Raw genomic sequence first — 23039 nt, forward strand, 5'->3', positions numbered from 1 at the left:
TTTCTTGGTTTACTCACCATTATTTGGGTTGTTTACTAAGTACAGAGTCAATTCAGTAACAAGTGATCAAGTATCCAACAGACCGGAATAAAGAAAATGGCTGAACAACCTCAAATTTCCTTTTTAATACTGATTGCACTGGCATCATATAGTAAGAGCCCCGGTGACAAGATAAGAATCATTTCAAGAAGTCACCCTTAAACTTTCAAATCCAGATATGACTGAGGAATAATATGAAAAAGCTATAAAAATAATAAGAAGTAAGCAACTCCAACTTTTAGACAAAGTGGCAATTAAACTCAAACCAATGGACATTTCTACACCTGGCACATGGAACACAGGTGAGGGGACCAGCCATGGACCAGAAAGCAATGCTCAGAAGATTTCCCACTGGCCAGTCCTACTCTCACTGATGTTTCCTGCCACGGGAGAAGAAGGATTTATACTATTTAACTTTCATCTCTTAGAAACATAAAGAAATATTGTAAGCATTCAGTGAACTTATGCTTTATTTCTTTCTCCCGATCTTTAGAATTTGTTTAGCTTTATGCTTGATACATTAAACTCAATTTTTCTAAACCGCGTAAAGAGGAAACACAAAAGAGCTTAACAAACAAGAGAGTCATGATAAAATTGGGCAAGAGCCACCAGAGAAGCCTGCATTATTAACTGATAAGAAATGAAAACTAGGGTACCTCAGTGTACATAGATTCTTATATATTTGTAAAATAGATTGTACTTCTGTAAAATTACTTTTAAAATTCTACAAAATGTTATTAAAAAATCTGTGCCTGACTATATAAAAATCAGAAAACTTTATATTAATTATTATAAGTCTTAAGTTCATATTTAATGTTTTATTTGGAAATCTGTAACACTAGGGAACATCTGAGAAAATACTGAAGGAAAAAGTGAAGTGATATGTCATCGTCACCTTTGGGGGATGAGATAGGATGAAACTGATGGCTGAACCAGATGGCCTTTCTAACCAAAAGTTGCTGATTTTATAATTTTATGATCTGACTATAAATGTTTGCCTTTAATTAAAAAAAGAGTCTATAAGTTATGGGATTAAAATTCCAAAGAAAAAAAGATGAAAATACATTTCTTAAAAATCACAAAACCAGACAAAGAACTTTTTTTTTAACATCTTCAATGGAATATAATTGCTTTACAATGGTGTGACAGTTTCTGCTTTATAACAAAGTGAATCAGCTATATACATACATATATCCCCATATCTCCTCCCTCTTGTGTCTACCTCCCAACCCTTGTATCCCATCCCTCTAGGTGGACACAAAGCACCTGTGCTATGTGGCTGCTTCCCACTAGCTATCTATTTTATATTTGGTTGTGTATATATGTCCATGCCACTCTCTCACTTCATCCCAGATTAACTTTCCCCCTCCCCGTGTCCTCAAGTGAATTCTCTACATCTGCATCTTTATTCCTGTCCTGTCCCTAGGTTCTTCAGAACCATTTTTTTTTTTTTTTTAGATTCCATATATATTTGTGTGGGCATATGGTATTTGTTTTTCTCTTTCTGACTTACTTCACTCTGTATGACAGACTCTAGGTCCATCCACCTCACTACAAATAACTCAATTTCGTTTCTTTTTATGGCTGAGTAATATTCCATTGTATATATGTGCCACATCTTCTTTATCCATTCATCTGTCGATGGACATTTAGGTTGCTTCCATGTCCTGGCTATTGTAAATAGAGCTGCAATGAATGCTGTGGTACATGACTTTCTGAATTATGGTTTTCTCAGGGTATATGCCCAGTAGTGGGATTCCTGGGTTGTATGGTAATTCTATTTCTAGTTCTTCTGCTGAAAGATCAGCTGCTAACCTTATGGGGATTATCTTGTATGTTATTTGTTGCCTTTCCCTTGCTGCTTTTAATATTTTTTCTTTGTATTTAATTTTTGATAGTTTGATTAATATGTGTCTTGGTGTGTTTCTCCTGGGATTTATCCTGTGTGGTACTCTTTGCACTTCCTGCACTTGATCATATTAGAGAAGTTTTCTACTATAATCTCTTCAAGTATTTTCTCAGTCCCTTTTTTTTCTCTTCTTCTTCTGGGACACCTATAATTTGAATGTTGGTGCATTTAATGTTGTCCCAGAGGTCTCTGAGACTGTCCTCAACTCTTTTCATTCTTTTTTCTTTATTCTGCTCTGCAGTAGTTATTTCCACTGTTTTATCTCCAGGTCACCTATCCATTTTCTGTCTCAGTTATCCTGCTACTGATTGCTTCTAGAGAATTTTAAATTTCATTTATTGTGCTGTTCATGATTGTTTGTTTACTCTTTAGTTCTTCTGGGTCCTTGTTAAATGTTTCTTGTATTTTCTCCATTCTATTTCCAAGATTTTGGATCATATTTACTACCATTACTCTGAATTCTTTTTCAGGTAGGCTGCCTATTTCCTCTTCATTTTTTGGTCTTATAGGTTTTTACCTTGCTCCTTCATCTGCTGTGTATTTCTCAGTCTTCTCATTTCGCTTAACTTACTGTGTTCGGGGTCTCCTTTTTGCAGGCTACAGGTTCGTAGTTCACATTGTTTTTGGTGTCTGTCCTCAGTGTGTAAGGCTGATTCATTGGGTTGTGTTGTTTTTCTGGTGGAGGGGACTAGTGCCTGTGTTCTGGTGGATGAGGCTGGATAGTGTCTTTCTGGCAGGCAGAATGGCTTCCGGTGGTATGTTTTGGGGTGTCTGTGACCTTATTATGATTTTACGCAGCCTCTCTCTGGGTGGGGTTGTGTTCTGTCTTGCTAGTTGTTTGCCATATGATGTTGAGCACTGTAGCTTGCTGGTCATTGAGTGGAGCTGGGTCTTAGCATTGAGATGGAGATCTCTGAGAGAGGTTTCATTGTTTGATATTATGTGCAGCCAATTATGTGCAGCTGGGAGGTCTCTGGTGGACCAATGTCATGAACTTGCCTCTCCCACCTTAGAGGCTCAGGCCTGACACCCAGCCAGAGCACCAAGACCCTGTCAGTCACACGGCTCAGAAGAAAAGGGAGAGAAAAGAATAAAGAAAGAAAGAAAAAAGTAAAATAAAGTAAATAAAGTTCTTAAAATAAAAAAAATATATATTAAAGATTAAAAAAACAGGTAAGAAAGAAGAGAGCAACCAAACTAAGAAACAAATCCACCAATGATAACAAGGGCTAAAAACTATACTTAAAAAAAAAAAAAGAAAAGAAAATGGACAGACAGAATCCTAGGACAAATGGTAAAAGCAAAGCTGTACAGACAAAATCATACAAAAAAGCATATACATACACGCTTGCAAAAAGAGAAAAAGAAAAAACATATATATATATATATAAAATAAAAAAGAAGAGGGAAACCAAATCAATAGACAAATCTACCAATGATAATAAGCTCTAAATACTAAACTAAGATAAACATAAAACCAGAAACAAATTAGATGCAGAAAGTAGATCCCATTTATAGTTGCTCCCAAAGTCCACTGCCTCAGTTTTGGGATGATTTGTTGTCTATTCAGGTATTCCATAGATGCAGGGTACATCAAGTTGATTGTGGAGATTTAATCCGCTGCTCCTGAGGCTGCTGGGAGAGATTTCCCTTTCTCTTCTTTGTTCGCACAGCTCCTGGGGTTCAGCTTTGGATTTGGCCCTGCCTCTGAGTGTAGGTCACCTGAGGGCGTCTGTTCTCCGCCCAGACAGGGTGGGGTTACAGGAGCAGCTGATTAGTGGGTCTGGCTCACTCAGGCCAGGGGGAAGGAGGGGTACAGAATGCGGGGTGAGCCTGCAGTGGCAGAGGCTGACATGACGTTGCACCAGCCCGAGGCGCGCCGTGTGTTCTTCCAGGGAAGTTGTCCCTGGATCATGGGACTCTGGCAGTGGCGGGCTGCACAGGCTCCCGGGAGGGGAGGTGTGGAGAGTGACCTGTGCTTGCACACAGGCTTCTTGGTGGCTGTAGCAGCAGCCTTAGCATCTCATGCCCGTCTCTGTGGTCCGTGCTGATAGCTGTGGCTCGCACCTGTCTGTGGAGCTCGTTTAGGCGGTGCTCTGAGTCCCCTCTCCTCGCGCACCCCGAAACAATGGTCTCTTGCCTCTTAGGTATTTCCAGACTTTTTCCTGGGCTCCCTCCCGGCTAGCTGTGGCGCACTATCCCCCTTCAGGCTGTGTTCACGCAGCCAACCCCAGTCCTCTCCCTGGGATCTGACCTCTGAAGCCCGAGCCTCAGCTCCCAGCTCCCACCTGCCCAGGCGCCTGGGCAGACAAGCGTCTCTGGCTGGTGAGTGCTGGTTGGCACCAATCCTCTGTGCAGGAATCTCTCTGCTTTGCCCCTGCACCCCTGTTTTTGTGCTCTCCTCCATGGCTCCGAAGCTTCTCCCCCACCCACCCCCCGTCTCCGCCAATGAAGGGGCTTCCTAGTGTGTGGAAACGTTTCCTCCTTCACAGCTCCCTCCCTGAGCTGCAGGTCCTGTCCCTATTCTTTTGTCTCTGTTTTTAATTTTTTCTTTTGCCCTACCCAGGTATGTGGGGAGTTTCTTGCCTTTTGGGAGGTCTGAGGTCTTCTGCCAGCATTCAGTAGGTGTTCTCTAGGAGTTGTTCCACATGTAGATGTATTTCTGATGTATTTGTGGGGCGGAAGGTGATCTCCACGTCTTACTCCTCCGCCATCTTGACGGTCCCTCCCAGTTAAAGAACTTTAGCAAATGTTTAAGTTTGTCTCTGAGTTCATTTATATAGGAAAAGATGACAAAACACAAAACCCCCAGAAAAACAAAAAACAAAAACCCACAATAACAGAAACAAAACCAAACCTTTCTTAACAAAAATTCAGTTTTAGCTAATGAGTGATGAAATGATTCCTAAATCCCCCCTGCAAATTTCTAAATTACAGACCAAAACAAAATGCCATGTCGTTCACCCAGATCTCAATTCTCTGTAGTACTACCAGTGACCTATTATAACATCAGTGGAATTTTGATCCCAACTCTTGAGAGTAAAATAAAATAGTTAAAATTAACTCAGTGATGCCTGATCAATTATACTAAAATTAAATGGTAGGCCATAACCAGAACAGAACCTCATGGTTAGATTATTTTCCCATAAAAACAAAATCTGATAGGAGTGGGCAGAGATTATTTAAATGAGAAACAGAAAGATAGATAGATTTATAGAAGAAATAAAACTATGTGCTAGATGTTCTGGCACCTACAAAAGACCAAACATAAAGGCCACCTTACCTCCCATCTGCATAGTCTGTATCTGCTCCACCCCACCAGACATCCGAGTCATCCTCCTCTGCGTCTGCTGAGTCAATATTGTCACTTTCCTCAGCCAGTGGGCAACAAACAAACTCCACCCCTCTGAATTTGTCAATTCCACAGGGCAGCAGCATGCCATAGTCATGCAAGTTGGTACTCTTCTCACTACAGGTCTACAAAAGGTAAGGAGAAAATGGTGAGAGTACTGGAATAGATGTGCTTCATTGTAGGAAAATCTCAATCATAACAACACACAGGCCCAGTGTATCAAGAACCAATTTCACAATGGAAAGAATCATTTGCTTTTCGAGGGGATTTACAACAGAGTTTCTTTAGCACAGGCTTTTTTGGTACCCTTAATTTTTAACTTTGTTACTTATTTAATAAGGATATGTTGTTATACTATAGAAATTAATTAAAAAATAGAATAGAAACTAATTGGGAGCTAAGATGTAGAAGAGGTTGCATTGTGAATAGTTATCAGAGAATCAGTGCTTTCTGGCTTCATTAGCATATCAGGAAGTAGTGGTAGTTTCACGTATATCCCCCCAACCCACTTCTACCTCCCATATGTATGGAAGCCTCTCTCACTCAGACCTATCGCATTCTAGAAATTCTAACTGTCTTGGCTCACTTCCAAAATAACAATCCTGGGAAGAGAAGAAATTATCCTCTGCTATGAATCAGAACTTAAAGTCAATAGAGATTTCTCCTTCAATATCCTTTTGCTTTCCTGGGATTTGCTAAATTCCCACACATTTAAATTAACATAAAGCTTTGAAAGCATCCAGCAGTGACAGATGATAATTCAACACACATAAGTAAACAATGAAATTTTACGAGTGTATTTTGACCTCATAGGAATTAGAGTCATTTTGTTTCTTAGCAACAACAAAAAAAATTTTTTAAACTCAAGAAGAAATAAAAAATGACGTTATCAGATGGGTACTGGGCTTTAAATTACTTAGTTTTCTTAATATCTGCTCTTAAACATTTTTATATAAAGACAAGGTCACTTGCCAGCAAATTAAAACATATTATTTTTAAAAAGGCAAAATTAATGCTGAATCTTAAGTGGTGTTTTCTGCCTAATAGTGTTAAGGCTATGATGCAATGTTTAAATGAAGGTAGATCAGGGTTTTTTAACCTCAGTATCATTGACATTTTGGACCAGATCATTCTTCAGGGCAAGGGGAGAGGAAAAGCTGTCCTGTTCACTGAAGAATGTTTAGCAGAAGCTCTGGCCTCTGGCCACCAATGCCAGTAGTACCACCCCTTAAGCCAATAATGTCTCCAGACATTGGCTCATGTTTCTGGGAAGGGACGTGGAGTAAAACTGACCCCATTCGAGAACCACTGAGCTAGATAAAGTAGGCTAATTCTAGGAGACTGATCGCATTACAAAAAAACTATACAAATTTACTAGAAAAACCTCATAATATATCAAAGGGACAAAGCAGTTTTGAAGGTAGTAATATCAAAAAGTGACATTTGGGGAATCCCCTGGTGGTCCAGTGGTTAGGACTCTGCGCTTCCACTGCTGAGGGCCCGGGTTTGATTCTTGGTGGGGGAACTAAAATCCCACCAGCCACGTGGCACGGCCCCCCCTCAAAAAAGGTGACATTTTATGCTAACTTTTTTATGTCTCTTATCAGCTTATAAAAGCAGGGGTTAGCAAAGCTTAGAATTGGTGACATAGACTCATCTACTATGGATCAACGAAGGTGGTGGCACGGCATATGGTGAACACAAAACTGGGTGGCACAACTTAGAAACTGAGCTTTCCAACTGTAGCTTTCAGGTTGGTACAGGAAAAGCTATTGTTCTCCCACTGTATTCCCGAACAGATAATAGAGAAAAAGGTTAAATCCTGAAAACTTGGTATATGACAAAAGAAAACGAGATAAATTAAAAAGAAATTTTAAAGGTATGTTTGAAGGTTTATAGGGAGTATAAAATTGTAGTTTCTAAATTATAAAACATGGCATAGACATCCCAAATCTAACTAAATATAAAATACTCATGGATGGTTTTTTAAATAATAATAACTTATTTATCAACACAGCTGTTGCCTCAAGATATCCTCTTAAAATATTCATGAAGTCTTTTATTTTTAACAATAATAATTTAAAAAACATATTTATCAACACAGCTGTTGCCTTCAAATACCCTCTAAAATGTCACTGTGCATAGTTCCTAGGAAGTCGTCACTTTAAAAGTAGAAAGAATGAATGGGTGGGTACCTCTTTGGCAACGGTGTGCCAGTGAAGGTGGGTTTCACAAACATCCATCCTCTCCTGGTGTAAGAATTTGCACTTGTCGGGAACGAGGAGGGCATCGCTTACAAACTCACCAACTGCAAGAAAGGAAAACAGCTTCATGTCATCCCGTCTGCATCCCAAGGGCCTTATCCCAGTGACAGTAACAAGGAAAGATGGGCTGAAAGAACTTCAGAGAGGTTATACAGCTTTTAGAATGGTGAAGTAATCAATCCAGGAAAGACTAGTACCTTTAGAATGTTGAGTCCTGCTTCCTTAAACAGCCAAGTTCCTTGCCACATTACCTTGATGGTTAAAATACTTCCTACATGTCTTAAGTGAAACTTTAACTTAACTAGTATGAATCTCTGACTGCAAATTAATCATACAAAAAATTGCCATTCAATTGCGACAAGGATTAAAAAATGACAGACTGACACTGCCTACGTAATCACTGGGAAGAATCAAAATAAATGTCCACTCCTCTTTCTTGGACATTTTAATCTCTTTGTAAGCTAATAGAAAATTTAGCATTTTTCTACTTCCTAAACAAACAAAATCTATATATACACATATGTGTATTATTATTATTTTAATATATGCTTAATGTTTTTATTTTATTTTATTTTTTGATCATCAAGAAATTTAATTAAAGTAATGGTTACTTTTCAAGTGTATGGAATCACAGAGGAAAACAGAGAAATTCAACTAGATCCATAAAATTTTACTTCTTAAAAAAATATCTAGGGCTTCCCCGGTGGCGCAGTGGTCGAGGGTCCACCTGCCGATGCAGGGGACACAGGTTCGTGTCCTGGTCCGGGAGGATCCCACATGCCGCGGAGCGGCTGGGCCCGTGAGCCATGGCCACTGAGCCTGCGCGTCCGGAGCCTGTGCTCCGCAACGGGAGAGGACACAACAGTGAGAGGCCCGCATACCGCAAAAAAAAAAAAAAAATATATATATATATATATATATATATGTGTGTATATATATACATATACATATATATATATCTGAAGCAAATACACATATGTGTATTATATGTTTATATACAATACACATATATACACATACACAGAGAGTTTAATTCAATTAAATTATGAAAACTCCTTAGACTTTTGCTATATATATATTTTAAAATTGTATATCATGCAAACTATTTTTAGCATTGCTGGTACTTCAGATATAAAGATATTATTGATACATAAAGTCCTATAAGAATTCACATTCTCATAAGGGTGAAAGTTGGATAATTACAACATAATGTATAAGCTGTGGGCTTAATTTTTTTTTTTTTTTTTTTTGCAGTACGCGGGCCTCTCACTGTTGTGGCCTCTCCCATTGCGGAGCACAGGCTCCGGACGCGCAGGCCCAGCGGCCATGGCTCACGGGCCCAGCCGCTCTGCGGCATGTGGGATCTTCCCGGACCGGGGCACGAACCCGTGTCCCCTGCATCGGCAGGCGGACTCTCAACCACTGCGCCACCAGGGAAGCACTGTGGGCTTAATTTTTATTTGCTTTGCTCACTACAGTATCCCCAGCTTTCAGCATAGATTCTGAACACAGTAGGCAATAAATGTCTTGATGAATGAAGATATTAAACGCTGTAATAGAAATAAAGTGATGGGCCAACATAGTGAACATATCTGCTTGGGTGTGCTGGGAAAGACCTCAAAATAGAAATAACATTAGAGATGAGCCTAAATGGATGAGCAGGAGTGTGACATGTAGGAAATGAATGGGAAGTTGCAAGATGTAAGGCAGTATCTATCTTGTTTAACGTCCTATTCCCAATCCATGGTCCAGTGTTGGCAAACATGACCATATTGGATGGATGGATGGTTGGAAGGATGGCAAAAGGAAACTTTCTGTGCAAAGAAAGAATAAGGGACAAAGCATATCTGTAGAAGACACAGAAGTTCACTGTGGCTGGAACACATGGTAAGTGGGAAAAAATGTCCAGAAATAAATAAGACTGGAGAAATATGGTGGACTCCAGTTTTAGAGTCTAAGGTTTTAGATGCCATTTTGGACGCAACATAGGCCAAAGGATATTTTAAACAAGAATGATGTGCTCAAGTTTGATTTTCAGGTAAACTCTTTAATCAAGTGAAGGATGGACTAGCGTTTTGAGACCATGAAAGCAGGGAGACCACTGAGTAAGGTACTGCAATCCTTCAAGCAAGACATGCGAGAAGAGATTTAAAGCAACGACTACAAATGAGCAAGGAATACAAGTTGTCCACATATCAGAAAGACAAGAACAATTTTTTTACTTTCATAGTCCGTTACATGAAATCTTCTGAAATGATACATAAAGAGATAAATGTCCTAAGAAGGGGAAGAAAAAAAACTTTTCACTCCCATTATATAAAAGGGGCTTGTGGGATCTTAGTCCCGACCAGGGATTGAACCCGGGCCCTTGGCAGTGAAAGTGCAGAGCCCTAACCACTGGACCACTGGGGAATTCCCTAAAAGTGTGCTTTAAAACTCTCTTTCTGGGCTTCCCTGGTGGCGCAGTGGTTGAGAGTCCGCCTGCCGATGCAGGGGACACGGGTTCGTGCCCCGGTCCGGGAGGATCCCACATGCCGCGGAGCGGCTGGGTCCGTGGGCCATGGCCGCTGGACCTGCGCGTCCGGAGCCTGTGCTCCGCAACGGGAGAGGCCACAACAGTGAGAGGCCCGCGTACAACAACAAAAAAAAAACAAACAAAAAAAAAACAGAAAAAAACCTCTTTCTATAAAGGTGCTTAAATTTTAGTCTGTTTCTAGCTGAAACATGCACGTCTCATGATATTTACGTATTTAGTTTAATAAATAATATTTAGATAAAATCTAAGCAAATCACAGGGGATAAACAGCGTGATCTTGTCATTCCTCAAATCTTTGAAACAATCGGTGGTGCCCACAGCATCGTATTGTGAGTCACAGAGAATGCAAGAATTAATGAGACACGTTGCTCCCAAGGGCTGTGTGCAGTTGGAACTTGGTGAGAAAGGAACCCTTGAGTCCATGGAGTGGCTAGTTCTCCATATGCATCATTGCATCTCAGCTCCCCAACAGCTGTGTGATGGATCTCTTATAATATAAATCTCATTTCCCAGAAACATGTCTAAGGCCGCCTACCTTCAGGAGATTATAACCTAGCCCCAGAGATAAACATTAAGATATAAACTATAAGGAAAGAAATGACATAATGCAAGTGATGTCACATTTTTCTTTTGCTTTTACATAGAATACTGTAAAACAAAAGAACAAATAAGACAAACAAACAAAAAAAACCAAACTAAAACCAGATGAGTTGGAAGAATGGAAAAAAAATCCTCATCCAAAACCAATATACCTTTCTCCAAGTGGACTCTTCATGGTTTCTCAGGGCAGGCAATCAACCATAGCAAGAATACTTTATATCTGAGGCATCCCAATTTTCAAGGCCACAGGAGGCCAGAAGTGACCAGTGGCCTGAAGATGCTTGCCTGATTTATTAGCTCTGGTCTGTCAAGCCATACTGCCATACCTACAAATGTCCGAAATACTAAGCAATGTTTTTCTATTTTACAAGTAGTTATCGGGAAAGATTCAATGTCTGGCCCAAAGCTATTAAATCGGTTTATGAGACAATCAGGAGAAGATATCAGATACTCCCAACTTTGTCCTGAAATAGTTCTTGTGGCATAAACTGGGTAATAGCTGCCAGACAACAGTGTCTTGTTTTACTTGACCTTAGGCCAGTCTGCTGAGGAGTAGATTTTAATGCAAAGTCAAATTCACTGAAAGATAGTTACCCTGGTAAAATCTAATGTTCATCAAAAGGACATGTACAGCATTAATTTACAAAAGGATATTTGATTTTTTTTTTAATTCGGAAAATGACACTTCATTTCATAGTGTCAAGATGCTCTTAGGTTTCTAATATTGCACAGAAGCCAAGAAATGTATGTCCCTCAAATGAGATTGTTTTTTTAAAGGACTAATACTGGTTATTTAATAGGCCCTCGGGACTAATGGCAAAATAGAAAACTCATTGTACTCTAACATCAAAATAAAATTCAGCAAAGACTGGATTTTACAACCTTGCTTATATTACTTTCAAAACTGATGAAACATACTAGAATGTTACACATCAGAAATTTTAAAGTAATTAAACCAAAAAAATCTGTTAAAATTTTTTTAATAAGGAATTAAAGAGAAGTAGTAAAAATATAACAAGTCCTTTTTCAGAAACGGGTTTAGTTTAACATGGTTTACGTTTCCTCTCTTTTTAATTCTAAAAGCATTATTCTTAAAAACCTATGATATGACAGAGGATTATGTGTGAACTCTCTGTACTTTCCACTCAATTTTGCTGTGAACCTAAAATTGCTCTAAAAAATAGTTGTTTAATTTAAAAAAATCTGATAGTATATATACCTGGAGTTTCCATATAGAACCATGCACACTTTAATTTTTTTTAAAACAAACCTTCTGTCTTTTTGGTTTGATCCTCAGGTAAAAAAAAAAATTAACAGAATTCAAGTGAAAGAGACCAAAATAAATTAAGTATCATAATAAGATAATTAAGTATCATAATGTTTCAGCTAATGCTGAACTTTAGGAATTTGGCACCATTTAATCCTAGTGGTTCAATTCAGTGTACACTGTGCATATTTACTGATAATCATACAACCTGGTTTCTTGTTTTAAAAATTCACAATTTATATTACACACACTGCAATTGAAAGGGAATTTTCACAGCTAAGGAACAAAATCTGTGCTTGGCTTCTTAGCTAAAAAGTCTTGGCAAGGTAAACAATAATGCCAAATTCAGCTGAGACTCTGCAGGCATCAATCCACTGGCTCTTTGGTGGTCTTTGAGAGGATTGGCTTACTTAAATTACCTCATTTTGCAGATGGGAGGGAAATAATCCAGGTCAAGTGGCCTGCCCACAGAGCCAGCTGGCGGTGGAGCTGGCCTGAAAATCTGAATCTCTGGACTCTCCATCTAAGTGTGGTAACTCAACTTGCTGCCATTTAAAGTCTGCTCGAAATGGGTTATTTGGCCAATTCCCTTTGGCTTTTATAAAGGTAGATTCACTTTTGTACTACAAAATACTTCAGTGTTGTGATCTACAATGTGGTCAGTTTGACAATAAAACTGGAGTTAAATTAGCTAGCAAGTCATGTAAAACAGCTGAAAATGCATTCTACTGCACAGAATAGAGCACAGGATAAACACAGAAGAGAATGCATGACAAACAGTGGCTTAAAAACACGATGGGAGGGCTTCCCTGGTGGCGCAGTGGTTGAGAGTCCACTTGCTGATGCAGGGGACACGGGTTCGTGCCCCGGTCCGGGAAGATCCCACATGCCGCAGAGTGGCTGTGCCCATGAGCCATGGCCGCTGAGCCTGCACGTCTGGAGTCTGTGCTCCGCGATGGGAGAGGCCACAACAGTGAGAGGCCCGCGTATCGCAAACAAAACAAAACAAAACAAAAAAAACACGATGGGATTATTTCTCTGCAATAAGAAGTCTGGTATTGAGGCTGAAGCTACTGCAGATGTTCAATGCTGCCCTCAGGGACTAGGTTATTCCTATCTTTCTGCACTGTTGTCCTTAGCATGTTGGCATTTGTCATGATGTCTTATGGTCACAGAATCTTAAGACTTCATATCCAAGTTTCAGACAGGAACAGGAAGAAAAGGCCAAGGGATGAAGGTTTTTTGGTATGTTTTTTTTTCCCCATTAAAGCTTTGCTGTCTTACATGGGAGGAACACCCTCCCCAGTATCCACATCCTATATACCATAGCTATGTTATCTGGCACACTAAGCTGCAAGGGAATCTGCAAAAAGTATTTCTGGATGAGCACACTGTCACCGTGAATTAAAAAAATCTGGAATTCTGTTCGAAAAGAAGAATTGGAAATGAATATTAAACAGGCAAGTACTATGAAATTTGAAGATAGGAATGTATTTTTCAATCTCTTTATGTTCCTTTTCAAGAGACAGATGATTCCAGGAAGAAAATAGAATAGAGCAAAAGTATTACAACTAAAACCAAAGAGACTGTGAATCCATGGCACAGGGAGGGAGAAAAGGGGGGAAAGGATATCAGAGGAAAGAACAGAATTTCTCAAAACTGAGGCTGCTAAATTTTTGAGAGTCAGAGTGGGATTGAACAGATTGATTAAAAAAGATTCCAGAACCACACATATGTTCTTCAAGACACAGAAAGCTCAGATGAATAAACTGTGTTTCTATGAATTCACAAAGACTAAAATGGTGTTGGCTAGAAACATCTGAAGTCTTTGTATTTTGGCCCAAGGTGTAACCTCTCTTCCTTGTCTCTCAAGAGTTAAGGGAGGGCTTCCCTGGTGGTGCAGTGGTTGAGCGTCTGCCTGCTAATGCAGGGGACACGGGTTCGAGCCCTGGTCTGGGAAGATCCCACATGCCGCGGAGCAACTGGGCCCACGAGCCGTAAGTGCTGAGCCTGCGCGCCTGGAGCCTGTGCTTCGCAACAAAAGAGGCCCGCGTGCCGCGATGAAGAGTGGCCCCCGCTTGCCACAACTAGAGAAAGCCCTCGCACAGAGACGAAGACCCAACACAGCCAAAAATTTATTAATTAAAAAAAAAAGTTGAAAAAAAAAATAAAAATCTTTAAGAGTTAAGGGAAAGGGGGCGGAAGAACATTCTAGCAATGGAATTCCTGAAAAATGGCAAAGCCTCAGTTTCCTTCCTTGTGCTATACTCTTCTATGAGAGATGAGATGTGGCCCAGACCTGGCTCTCGAAGGTAAGATTCAATAGTTCCAGTAATTCTGGACCCTGTGCCCAGCACTGGCCTAAATGCTTCCTGGACATCATCTCACATCACACTCAGAACCACACACCAAAGCAGCTATAATGATCTCACTTTATAAGAGAAGAAGGTGAGACTAAGATGTTACATAATCAGCCCAGCTCACACATGTGGTAAATGGTGGAGTTGGGAGTATGAGTTAATATTCATAAAGCACTCAACTCAGTGCCCACAACAAAGATGCTCAATAAATTATTTTATTAGTATTATTACTAATACCTTTTCCCCAGTATGTCATCGACCACTAAGTCTTCTCATATTAATACTAATTATAGTTACTTAGAACAGTAACAGCTACTGAAGGCAATAGGGTTTTATTTTCATTACACCATCTCCACCAAGTTATAGTTCTATAGATAAATGGTATTACATTTGAGTATTGCTTATGATGTGAGAGGAAAAAACAGTGGTCATTAGGGTGGGGTGGAATCCCTAGGACAGGAGAAGTAGGGAATCCGAGTGATCAGTGCTTCCGCCTTTCGCACAGGACTTGCGAGCCCTGGCTGTGGGGGTGTTTCCTGAATCCCCTCCGTTGCTCACTGTCCTTCATTCACTAACTCTCCACTGCATACCTTCTATTTTTCCTTAGTGCTGGGAATACAGCAGTCGACTAAAGAGATGAAACTAAATGGGATTCTGGTGGGAAAGATAAAGCAAAAAAGTAAAAGAGAATGTCAGATGGTAATGAACATTACGGAGATAAGGCACATGAAGGGATAGAGGCTTTGGTGGAGGAGGGGGTAAAGTTTTAAACAGTGTTCAGGGAAAGCCTCACTAAAAATAGGACATGTGAGTGAAGACCTGAGGAAGTGAGGTAACAAACCAACCAAATCTCAAAGTGCAAAGGACCTGAGGCAGGAGGCTGCCTGGTGGGTTTACAGAATAGCAAGGGACCAGTGTCGTCACAGATGAATGACAGACAGGAGGTCACTGAGTGGGAGCAGACTGCACGGGGCCTTAAACATTGCCCACACTCTGGCCAGCACCCTGAGGGGCACTGGAAGACTCTGGCGTGGTTTTCTAAGCGACTTATTCTTTGCCCAAGCGGGCAAGATTAGAAGGAGGAAGACCAGGTAGTGAGCTGTGGCAGTGATCCAGTTGGGAGATGACAATGGCTTGGACCAGGATGATGGCAGTAGAGATGGTGGGCAGTGGTAAGAGTCTGGATACAGTGTGAAGATAGAATCTAAAGGATTAACTGAGGGGCATAAGAGAAAAAGTGTCAAGGATCTAACTGGTTCCATTCCAGGAGCTAGAAGATGCTTTATACTGAAGACGGCAGAAAACGATTGGGCAAGACTCTCCTAATCTTTCCCAGGGCATGGTGCAGACGAGTAGAACATTCCAGATTCATGTACTTAGTAACCTACACTACTGCATCCATGCACATCAAAGTGGGAACTGTAAACAAGCATTCACTCAGGTGATTTTTAATTTTACCATGTCAGACTCTTCCTCTGCTAACATTTTTATTGAATTTGCTCATTACATATTGATATTTTGTAACTTTCACGTGTTAACAAATAGGCTGGGACATTTTTCTGGAAGGTATTTGAGTTCAAGAGATGGAAAGAATTGTTACAGAAGCACCCAAAATACTTTTCAACAAACTTTTCATGTGATAGAACTGTTATGGTCTTTGCTTCAGAGAACGGGTAGTTACTGGGTTCTCAAAGAGGACATGGGACAAGGGTGAATTACCCATTTGAAAAGATACATGCACCCCAAAGTTCATAGCAGCACTATTTACAATAGCCAAGACATGGAAGCAACCTAAATGTCCATCAACAAATGAATGGATAAAGAAGATGTGGTATGTGTGTGTATATATATATATATAATGGAATATTACTCAACCATAAAAAAGAAGGAAATAATGCCATTTGCAGCAACATGGATGGACCTAGAGATTATCAGACTAAGTGAAATAAGCCAGACAGAGAAAGACGAACACCATATGATACCACTTATATGTGGAATCTAAAAAAATATATATACAAATGAACTTATTTGCAAAACAGAAATATACCCACAGACATAGAAAACAAACTTATGGTTACCAAAGGGGAAAGGTGGGGGGGATAAATTAGGAGGTTGGTATTAACATATACACACTACTATATATGAAATAGATAACCAACAAGGACCTACTGTATAGCACAGGGAACTGTACTCAATATTTTGTAATACCCTATAAGGGAAAAGATCTGAAAAAGAATACATATATATGTATACACACACACACACACGCACACACACACACACACACACACACACACACACATATGTATAACTGAATCATTGTGCTGTACACCTGAAACTAACATTGTAAATCAACTATACTTCAATTAAAATAACAACAGGGCTTCCCTGGTGGCGCAGTGGTTGAGAGTCCGCCTGCTAATGCAGGGGACACAGGTTCGTGCCCCGGTCCAGGAAGATCCCACATGCCGCGTGGCGGCTAGGCCCGTGAGCCATGGTCCCTGAGCCTGCGTGTCTGGAGCCTGTGCTCCGCAACGGGAGAGGCCACAACAGTGAGAGGCCCGCGTACCACAAAAACAAACAAACAAACAAAAGAACAACAACAAAAACCGTGACTGTTGCTATCACCAACATTTCACAGTAACTATCACCAGATAGCAGTGAGAACTGACAGATGGCAGTCTTCAGATCAGAACTGTTTGCCAGATGGCAGAAATTACATGAATCAAGATAAGAAAAAGGCAAAAGAAGTGAAAACTAAAAGTTTCCCCTAAATCCTCTCTCTAATTTTTTCAAGTGAATGGAGCCCAGTCTTACGTACATACACAAATGGCAGCTTGTACTAGATAGAAATAGTCTTTTACCCAGGCTCTGAATAACACTGGTCTTAAGATGATAAAAACAGTGCAAAGGACATATGTTAAAAAGACAAGAATAAAATAAACGTTTGTTAGCAATTTTGCAGCTTTTTAAAAGCCTCACAAAGGTATGAGCTAACAACTCTGATACTGTTCAGCAAGTGCACAATTGAACAATTGTGTAAATAGAAGGTGGATGGTGGGACCAGGTTTCCCACTGTTGGAGTGAGAATTTACAGATGAGCAAGGGGAGGAGGAAGAAGGATCCGTGTAATAACAGAGTAGAGCTGGAGACATAAGGATGAACTGATATTTAGCTTAATATAGATACAAATGGTTAGCTATAGAAATATGCATACAAGGAGGACTATACACAAATATAACGCCTCACTCTGTCAGTTGAGAGGACTTAAAAGCAAAGATGTTCCAGTAGCAATGAGCACACCTGACACCCAGATCTCAGTTTTTAATATTATTCTCCAATAAAAGGAACCAGAGCTCCTTAGAGGAATAATGGATTCTAGGATTGGGGCATAAAATATAGAAGATGAGTTGGAGCATCTTGTGGAGAAAAAAATAAAAGAGGGTATTTCAAATAAGCACAGGAGGGCTTCCCTGGTGGCACAGTGGTTGAGAGTCCGCCTGCCGATGCAGGGGACATGGGTTCGTGCCCCGGTCCGGGAGGATCCACGTGCCGCGGAGCGGCTGGGCCCGTGAGCCATGGCCGCTGAGCCTGGGTGTCCGCAGCCCTTGCTCCGCAGCGGGAGAGGCCACAACGGTGAGAGGCCCGCGTACCGCAAAAAAAAAAAAAAAAACAAGAGCTAAATGAATGAGCTCCCAAAGGCCAAAACTGGAACAATTAGAGTAATAATATATATATAATTAATAAAGTAGTGTTAGATTATAACACAAAATATAAAATATTTATTTATGAGTCAAAATAACTGAATAAATAAATGGGTGGAAAGAGGCAAATTCTGCCTGTGCAGAATTCCAAATCATCTATGCCCTTGAGGAGGTGAGGCATAATGGTCTTAATTGTGGGCGTGCCTAGTGATTTCCTTTTGAAGAGTTCAATACACAATGGGGAGAAAAGAGCATCTTTATAGTGAAGAAACCTGACAACCACTACCCCAGCCATGCGATCAAAGTCAACAACAGTTACGTATCATGTTGATAATAGATGCCCTTGATGTGATATGATGAAAAGGGCACTTTACCTCTGTAGTCTTTCTTCCAAAAACCCATAACCCCAGCCTAAGCATGAGAAAATTGCAACAGAGGGACATCTAACAAAATACCTGACCAGTACTCCTCAAAACTGCCAAGGTCATCAAAAAGGAAGGTATGAGAAACTGTCATGGCCAAGAAGAGGCTGAGAAGACCTGGCAAGTAAATGTCATGCGGTGTTCTGGATGGGATCTTGGAACAGAGAAAGGACTTTAGGTAAAAACTAAGGACATAAATAAGGTATGAATAAAGGACAGACTTTATTAATAATAATGTATCAAAATTGGTTCATTAACTGTAACTAATGTACCATATTAATGTAAGATGTTAATATTAGGGGAAACTGGGCAAGGTGGTATATGGGAACTCTCTGGGCTATCCTGTCAATTTTTTTGGTAATCTAAAACTTAAAGTAATGCCTACTTAAAAATATTTGAAGCTTCCGCAACAAATTTTAATAAGGACATACCTACTTACATCTATATCAACATTGTGGCCTTCAAAAACTGTCCATGAAATTACTGTCAACTGAAAAGAACTTGTGTTAAAAAAGATCTTTACAAAGGAGAGGTAACAATTGACACTGCAGAAATAAAAGAGATCATGAGAGAGTACTACAAGCAGCTCTATGCCAATAAAATGGACAATCTGGAAGAAATGGACAAATTCTTAGAAAGGCACAACTGCCAAGACTGAATCAGGAAGAAATAGAAAATATGAACAGACCAATCACAAGCACTGAAATTGAAACTGTGATTAAAAATCTTCCAACAAAGAAAAGCCCAGGACCAGATGGCTTCACAGGCGAATTCTATCAAACATTTAGAGAAGAGCTAACACCTATCCTTCTCAAACTCTTCCAAAATATAGCAGAGGGAGGAACACTCCCAAACTCCTTCTACGAGGCCACCATCACCTTGATACCAAAACCAGACAAGGATGTCACAAAGAAAGAAAACTACAGGCCAATATCACTGATGAACATAGATGCAAAAATCCTCAACAAAATACTAGCAAACAGAATCCAACAGCACATTAAAAGGATCATACACCATGATCAAGTGGGGTTTATTCCAGGAATGCAAGGATTCTTCAATATACGCAAATCTATCAATGTGATAAACCATATTAACAAACTGAAGGAGAAAAACCATATGATCATCTCAATAGATGCAGAGAAAGCTTTTGACAAAATTCAACACCCATTTATGATAAAAACCCTGCAGAAAGTAGGCATAGAGGGAAATTTCCTCAACATAATAAAGGCCATATATGACAAGCCCACAGCAAACATCATCCTCAATGGTGAAAAACTGAAAGCATTTCCACTAAGATCAGGAACAAGACAAGGTTGCCCACTCTCACCACTCTTATTCAACATAGTTTTGGAAGTTTTAGCCACAGCAATCAGAGAAGAAAAGGAAATAAAAGGAATCCAAATCGGAAAAGAAGAAGTAAAGCTGTCACTGTTTGCAGATGACATGATCCTATATATAGAGAACCCTAAAGATGCTACCAGAAAACTACTAGAGCTAATCAATGAATTTGGTAAAGTGGCAGGATACAAAATTAATGCACAGAAATCTCTGGCATTCCTATATACTAATGATGAAAAATCTGAAAGTGAAATCAAGAAAACACTCCCATTTACCATTGCAACAAAAAGAATAAAATATCTAGGAATAAACCTACCTAAGGAGACAAAAGATCTGTATGCAGAAAATTATAAGACACTGATGAAAGAAATTAAAGATGATACAAATAGATGGAGAGATATACCATGTTCTTCGATTGGAAGAATCAACATTGTGAAAATGACTCTACTACCCAAAGCAATCTATAGATTCAATGCAATCCCTATCAAACTACCACTGGCATTTTTCACAGAACTAGAACAAAAAATTTCACAATTTGTATGGAAACACAAAAGACCCCGAATAGCCAAAGCAATCTTGAGAACGAAAGAAGGAACTGGAGGAATCAGGCTCCCTGACTTCAGACTATACTACAAAGCTACAGTTATCAAGACGGTATGGTACTGGCACAAAAACAGAAAGATAGATCAATGGAACAGGATAGAAAGCCCAGAGATAAACCCACGCACATATGGTCACCTTATCTTTGACAAAGGAGGCAGAAATGTACAGTGGAGAAAGGACAGCCTATTCAATAAGTGGTGCTGGGAAAACTGGACAGCTACATGTAAAAGTATGAGATTAGATCACTCCCTAACACCATACACAAAAATAAGCTCAAAATGGATTAAAGACCTAAATGTAAGGCCAGAAACTATCAAACTCTTAGAGGAAAACATAGGCAGAACACTCTATGACATAAATCACAGCAAGGTCCTTTTTGACCCACCTCCTAGAGAAATGGAAATAAAAACAAAAGTAAACAAATGGGACCTAATGAAACTTAAAAGCTTTTGCGCAGCAAAGGAAACCATAAAGAAGACCAAAAGACAACCCTCAGAATGGGAGAAAATATTTGCAAATGAAGCAACTGACAAAGGATTAATCTCCAAAATTTATAAGCAGCTCATGCAGCTTAATAACAGAAAAACAAACAACCCAATCCAAAAATGGGCAGAAGACCTAAATAGACATTTCTCCAAAGAAGATATACAGATTGCCAACAAACACATGAAACAATGCTCAACATCATTAATCATTAGAGAAATGCAAATCAAAACTACAATGAGATATCATCTCACACCGGTCAGAATGGCCATCATCAAAAAATCTACAAACAATAAATGCTGGAGAGGGTGTGGAGAAAAGGGAACCCTCTTACACTGTTGGTAGGAATGTAAATTGATACAGCCACTGTGGAGAACAGTATGGAGGTTCCTTAAAAAGCTACAAATAGAACTACCATATGACCCAGCAATCCCACTACTGGGCATATACCCTGAGAAAACCATAATTCAAAAAGAGTCATGTACCAAAATGTTCATTGCAGCTCTATTTACAATAGCCCAGAGATGGAAACAACCTAAGTGTCCATCATCGGATGAATGGATAAAGAAGATGTGGCACATATATACAATGGAATATTACTCAGCCATAAAAAGAGACGAAATTGAGCTATTTGTAATGAGGTGGATAGACCTAGAGTCTGTCATACAGAGTGAAGTAAGTCAGAAAGAGAGAGACAAATACCGTATGCTAACACATATATATGGAATTTAAAAAAAAAAAAATGTCATGAAAAACCTAGGGGTGAAACAGGAATAAAGACACAGACTTACTAGAGAATGGACTTGAGACTATGGGGAGGGGGAAGGGTAAACGGTGACAAAGCGATAAAGAGGCATGGACATATATACACTACCAAACGTAAGGTAGATAGCTAGTGGGAAGCAGCCGCATAGCACAGGGAGATCAGCTCGGTGCTTTGTGACCGCCTGGAGGGGTGGGATAGGGAGGGTGGGAGGGAGGGAGACGCAAGCGGGAAGAGATATGGGAATATATGTATATATATAACTGATTCATTTTGTTGTGAAGCTGAAACTAACATACCATTGTAAAGCAATTATACTCCAATAAAGATGTTAAAAAAAAAAAATCAAAGGGAGGCACTCCTCGATCTAAAAAAAAAAAAAAAAAAGATCTTTACTAACTTGGGTTTTTCGTCTATGTCATCTAAAATAACTAGACAAAGCTTAGTTTTAGATTTTCTTAGCAAATCTCTTTTTCAATAATTTGTGTAATGTGTGGCATTTAAATTCTTTTAAAAATTTCAGAATATTCACACATATATCAATAATAAAGGAAATTCTTTGCTTTTCAAGTTTAACCTTGTCTTAGAAATGTAAAAGTCACTGATCACAGAATTCAATTCCTCTTTACAGATTAGGAAACTTAGGCCTGATCTGGTTTCTGTCTAGTTAATAACAGAACCAGGTTCAACTTTGGGCCCTAAATCTATTGGAATGCTCACTATTTCAGCAAAGTGTTACAGTATTCCACAAATTCTTTTTCTGGTTTTGTTTTTAAATTTTATTGAAGTATAGTTGATTTACAATACTGTATAAGTCTCAGGTGAACAGCACAGCAATTCAGATATATATATTCTTTTTCAGACTTTTCCCTTATAGGTTATTACATAATATTAAGTATAGTTCCCTGAGCTATACACTAGGTCCTTGTTGGTTATCTATGTTATACAAAGTCATGTATATATGTTAATCCCAGCCTCCTAATTTATCCCTCCCCCACTCCTTTCCCCTTTGGTACCCATAAGTTTGTTTTCTGTGTCTGTGAGTCTCTTTCTGTTTTGGAAATAAGTTCATTTGTGTCTTTTTTTTGGATTCCACATATAAGTGATATCATATGATATTTGTCTTTCTCTGTCTGATTTACTTCACTTAGTATGATAATCTCTAGGTCCATCCATGTTGCTGCAGATGACAATATTCCACAAATTCTGAATCATGCCTTCCTCACCAAACCACCCAAGACTAGTTAAGTTACATGTTTTTTCTGTTGCCCCTTTTTTATTGCTTTATTACTCATATTCTTGATTTTTATTAATAATGGGCCTTTTTATTACTTATATTTGTAATTATCCCAATATCAGTTAAAAGATGGAATTATGAAAATAATGGTTGTTAAATCTT

The 23039-nt window shown here is 39.4% G+C and overlaps 1 protein-coding gene across 6 annotated transcripts in view; it reads right to left on the reverse strand.

Annotated features, from left to right (window-relative positions):
• Positions 1-23039, reverse strand: part of APP (amyloid beta precursor protein) — a 278797-nt gene that overhangs the window by 154272 nt on the left and 101486 nt on the right. For all 6 annotated transcript variants that reach the window (XM_004264478.2, XM_004264484.3, XM_004264482.3 and 3 more), the window contains exons 4-5: positions 7496-7608; positions 5232-5425 (exon numbers count right to left, since the gene is read on the reverse strand). In XM_004264478.2, the coding sequence (XP_004264526.1) occupies positions 5232-5425; positions 7496-7608 (307 nt within the window). The remainder of the gene's footprint in view (positions 1-5231; positions 5426-7495; positions 7609-23039) is intronic.

Source organism: Orcinus orca, chromosome 5 (genome assembly GCF_937001465.1).
Source record: "Orcinus orca chromosome 5, mOrcOrc1.1, whole genome shotgun sequence".
NCBI classification, from domain to species: Eukaryota; Metazoa; Chordata; class Mammalia; order Artiodactyla; family Delphinidae; genus Orcinus; species Orcinus orca.